The sequence below is a fragment of the Gavialis gangeticus genome, unplaced genomic scaffold (assembly GCF_001723915.1).
Source record: "Gavialis gangeticus isolate Ggan-Ray unplaced genomic scaffold, GavGan_comp1, whole genome shotgun sequence".
Taxonomy (NCBI): Eukaryota; Metazoa; Chordata; order Crocodylia; family Gavialidae; genus Gavialis; species Gavialis gangeticus.
This window is the reverse complement of record NW_017729033.1, coordinates 8,617,916-8,622,312: the sequence shown is the minus strand read 5'-3', so window position 1 is coordinate 8,622,312 and position 4,397 is coordinate 8,617,916. Positions and strand designations below refer to the sequence as shown.

Sequence of the window (4,397 nt, the reverse complement as noted above, 5' to 3'; positions counted from 1 at the left end):
AATAATCATTCTCTAATCATTGGTACTTCCTTTACTAAGAACTCCCCAAAATTTTCCAATGGATGCACCCTGTGATGAGAGAGCAACATTCCAGCACCTCCAAAGATATTTTGGAGCAAATAGTGGTTCTCTTTGGGTTTAGCCAAATGTAACAAGACAAAGAGAGAAATTTAAGGGATGCAAGAGAAGCAAGGCTAGATGTCAATGTATGTTATACAACATACCACATATGCTTCCAGTTGCTAAATTCTTCTTTGAAACAGCCCTGAACAGTTTAAGACAAGCGGCTTGTGGAAAGGGAATTTTACAAGTTGTGAGGAGATGCAACTTTCTGGTTAAAATCCATCTGTTATCCATCCATCTGTAATTCTATCTGTAATCTCCAATTCATGACACTGAAAACTGTAGGGAAGAGAATTTCCTGATTTTGTTGATGGAGGGGTCAAAGGAGACCAGCTGTGACTGCTGTCGTCAGAATATGTTCACTATGCTCAAGAAACCAATAAGGAATTACAATGTGTGAATCACAATAGTTTGTTAGTTTGCTTTGTAACCTGAATTATAGATTGTGAATGTTACCAGTGATAAGAATGTTGCATCACTTGCGTGGACCAATATATTTGATTTATAGAGATATTACATTTGCTTATGTTATCTGGTGTTATATGTTTTTTAAAATCTTATTGGTTAACTGTCATAAGTGCATGTGTCCCAATGAATGTAAAGCCTAGGTGAGCTGCTGAAGTCAATAATATGTGAGAGCAAGGCTAGAAAAAATGATTCTCTATGTTTCTTTCTTTCTAGCTATCATTCTTATGAAGCACTTCTAAAATGACGCAGTGATTTTTCAGTTGTTCAAACATAGCTTCATCAAACCATGTTGTTAATGCCGAGGTTTTTCAAAAAGAATATGAGGTTCCATAATGAACTGTGTTTTTTGGAGGCATTTTTCCTGTATTTTTCTTAAAACATGTCACTGTGTTTTCTGTAGGGTTGGAGTGTTGTTGTAGCCATGATGATCCAGGAAATCTTGAGAGAAATCTTCCCTCTAAGGAGAAAGGGGCTGGGGCCGGATGCTGGAGCCAGATGCTGGGAGCCAGGGGCTGGGACCAGAGGCCAGGGGCTGGAGCCAGTGGATGGAGGTTGGGGCTGGGGGCTGGGGGCCAGGGGTCAGGGGCCACAGCCTGGAGCCGGGGGCCAGAGGCTGGAGCCAGGAGCCGGGGGCCAGGGGCTGGAGGCTGGGGGCTAGAGCCGGAGCCGGAGCTGGTGCAGGCTCTGCCAGCTCCGGGGAAGTGCTCCACTCCCCAACCCTGATGTGGGGGAGCAGAGCGCTTCCTTGGAGCCAGCGGAGCACTTCCTTGGAGCCAGCCTCTCCTGGTGCGTGGCTTTGTAAAGGCTGTGCACAGCCACACTTTTAGTTGTGCACAGCCACACACGCGTGCACCTTAGAGGGAACCGTGGTTGAGAGGCAAATCTTTTTTGTGATATCTTTTATTGAACTGACTGTATAGCTGGGAGAGCTCCTGGACAAACTTTTGGGAGTCAGGTGTCCCTCTTCATGTCACCTGAGACCTAAGGACACCTTGAGACCTGAAGAAGGCTCCTTGACACCTGTCCAAAACCTCTCCCAACTACACAATTATTCCAATAAAAGATATCATAAAAAGGCTACCTGTCAATGATGTCTCTCTTCATTATTTTGTTTTGAAGTATGCACTTTATTCACTAACAGGCAGGTAAGTAGTTTATTCACTAACAAGCAGATCCACCCACATTGATCGTTGGCTGAAGTTTACTCCTAAATGTAAATAAGACATTTTATTATTTCTGCCCCTCAGGAGCAAGAACTTTGACAATTTTCTCTCCACCCTCTCAGAAAAGACATATAAAAAGTTTTGAAAGTAATATACTTAATATATACAACAAAGTTTGAAGAGAATATTCTAGAGAATAAAAAAAGTGTGGATCATTTGCTTCCCTGTGATGTGTACAAAGAAACTGAACCTATTACCCTTTGCTTTGATGGAGCAAACTATATATAATGGATTACTGAGTTTCTTCTTGCATACTGCTCTGGTTAACATGACTTGTGCATGAGCATGAAGCAGAGAATAAAATAATCTCATGTGTAGTCACTTATTCACTAGTCACATCATTCATTTGGAGAACACATATGCCCAACTTAAAAATATAGATCTGAAATGGTAAGAAAGGTGATTTTTCAGAAAGATTATTTTGAATAAGCTTACCAGTCTCAGAGAGCAATTTTGTTGCTTCCAATACCTTCTCGGTATAAACTCCAGTCTCATAGTTTTCCATCTCAGCATTAATGATGTGAATAACTCTGGCTGCACGGCCCCGTATTGCACCTGCAGTTCTGTCCAGGGTATCAACATCCCCCTCTTGAAGAGCTATCACACATTTATTCACATCCTCCAGAATATGGTTTTCTGCAGGCAGAACACACACATCATGTTCAGTTCATAGACAATGTCCTTTTGTATATGGCAGCCATTGATCCATAAAGAACAATCTGTTTGTCCCTAATATTTTTTTTCGTGTAAAACAAAACATTTTTTTTAAATCACTGGGCTGGAGGATGGCAAGATTTCCTTGCAGTACTGACGTAGACACAACAACTTATTATGTTACCACTAACTCATTTTAGGCTGTTTTGCAAAATACTGTACTGTCTCTTTTTTGTAAGGATAGAAAATATGAATTTGGGTGCATGCACTGTGGGTTAACTAGAACAGGAATTTACAGTGTATCATCTGGACTGCATAAACTGTCTTTGTGGGCTTTCCTCCTTCCAGGTGAATTTGAGGGGCAAGCTCACTTGTATTTGGCAAGGGGTAAGAGCACACATATAGGCAGCTGCTACAGCGAAGCTTAAGCACTCTAAGTTCACGCCCTAGTTTACTTTGAGGAAACTTGTTTATATGCCAGTAAATCATGATGCCCATATCACTGTTTTGAATTTGGATCTAGATCCATAATGACCACAATTAATTACAGAGTGATGACTGTTTACTAACCTGTTCTCTGTATTCAGATTAATTAGGTTTTACCTGCAAAAAAGATTAATATACTTAACTGGCATTAACTAAAGGGGAAGTTACATGTTAAACTTAGACCATACTAAGGGACCTAAAAAATGAGTCTACACATGCTAAAGCTTGTTAACTCACACTAAATGACTCTGATTGTCTCATAGTTATGCCACTTTAGGTAAGGGATACCTCTGGGCTGTGCTACCCAGCTTATGTCAGGGTAACTTCATTCTGCTCCACAGAATTGAAATGAGCAATATGCAGTCTCCCAGAATCCCAGGATGCACTACTCCCAGCCTCCTCATCCCCCTTTCTCTTCCCCTGAGCAGGAATACAGCCCAGGCGTCCTGGCTTATAGTCACACCCTTAAACACTAGCCTTCAAATGGAAAGTCAGAGCCACACAGGCAAGAAATGGTATTAACACTGATTATGTGACTGCTCACAGCATGTGCTAAATTTAAAACCATGTAACATTCCACAAATTTAGTATGGTCTAAGTGTAATGTGTAACTTCATAACACTTGAACACCTAAATCCCACTCTTGGCAATCTCAGTAGAATGGGCTAAAGTATAAATTTACTACTAAAACAAAACTGCTCTTCCATTGCTAAATATGGTCTCTCCAGGATGACAGTTAAGAGACGCAGCTAATTCAACAGATATTCCAAGAACAAATAGGGCACTTGGGATTCCAAATGTTGTCAGTGGAACTTTTTAGAAACATTCACATTAACTTTAAGTAAGAACTCTTCATGTGTTGTTAAACGAGTCACTAAAATAATTGCAAATCAACATGGAGTGTATAGCCTGTAATGACTATGCACACTGCTTTGAAAAGCAGTTAGTCATTTTTTTGGATTAGGTTACTTATATTTGAAAATATTTGGATGTGAATTGCAAAGGTGACTACAGGAATTAGGGACCAATTCCTAGTGAATGCCAATGGAAGCTGGGAGCCTGACTCTCTACTCTGAACCATTGAAAATCCTACTATAGAGAGATAATGGCTGAAGTCTGGTCCAGTGTAGAGGGTGTGCACAGGCTCAGCAGATAGTATGAGACAGCACTACAGCTGAGAACCTACCTTGTCCACTGTCTTGCCTGCACTCCTGTATCTTCATAAGAGATCCTGTCAGTACAGCAATTTATACTGTAGCACTGGTGTTGGGAATCCTGGGTGAAATGCTGTTTTTAGTGAAATCAACGGGAATTTTGCCACTGACTTCACTCACATCAAGAATTTACCTCAGAGCTCTTTAGGGTGAATACATGGCTCAGGGTTTACCTCTCATTTGCCATTTCACTTTGCTTTGTAAATATCTTTTTTTTTTTTTTTTTTTT

General features: G+C 40.7%; 1 protein-coding gene across 2 annotated transcripts in view; it reads right to left on the bottom strand.

The window, feature by feature from the left end:
• The window catches only part of CTNNA2 (catenin alpha 2), a 1,036,033-nt gene that overhangs the window by 111,901 nt on the left and 919,735 nt on the right, over positions 1-4,397 (bottom strand). For both annotated transcript variants that reach the window (XM_019526187.1, XM_019526188.1), the window contains exon 12: positions 2,250-2,450. In XM_019526187.1, the coding sequence (XP_019381732.1) occupies positions 2,250-2,450 (201 nt within the window). The remainder of the gene's footprint in view (positions 1-2,249; positions 2,451-4,397) is intronic.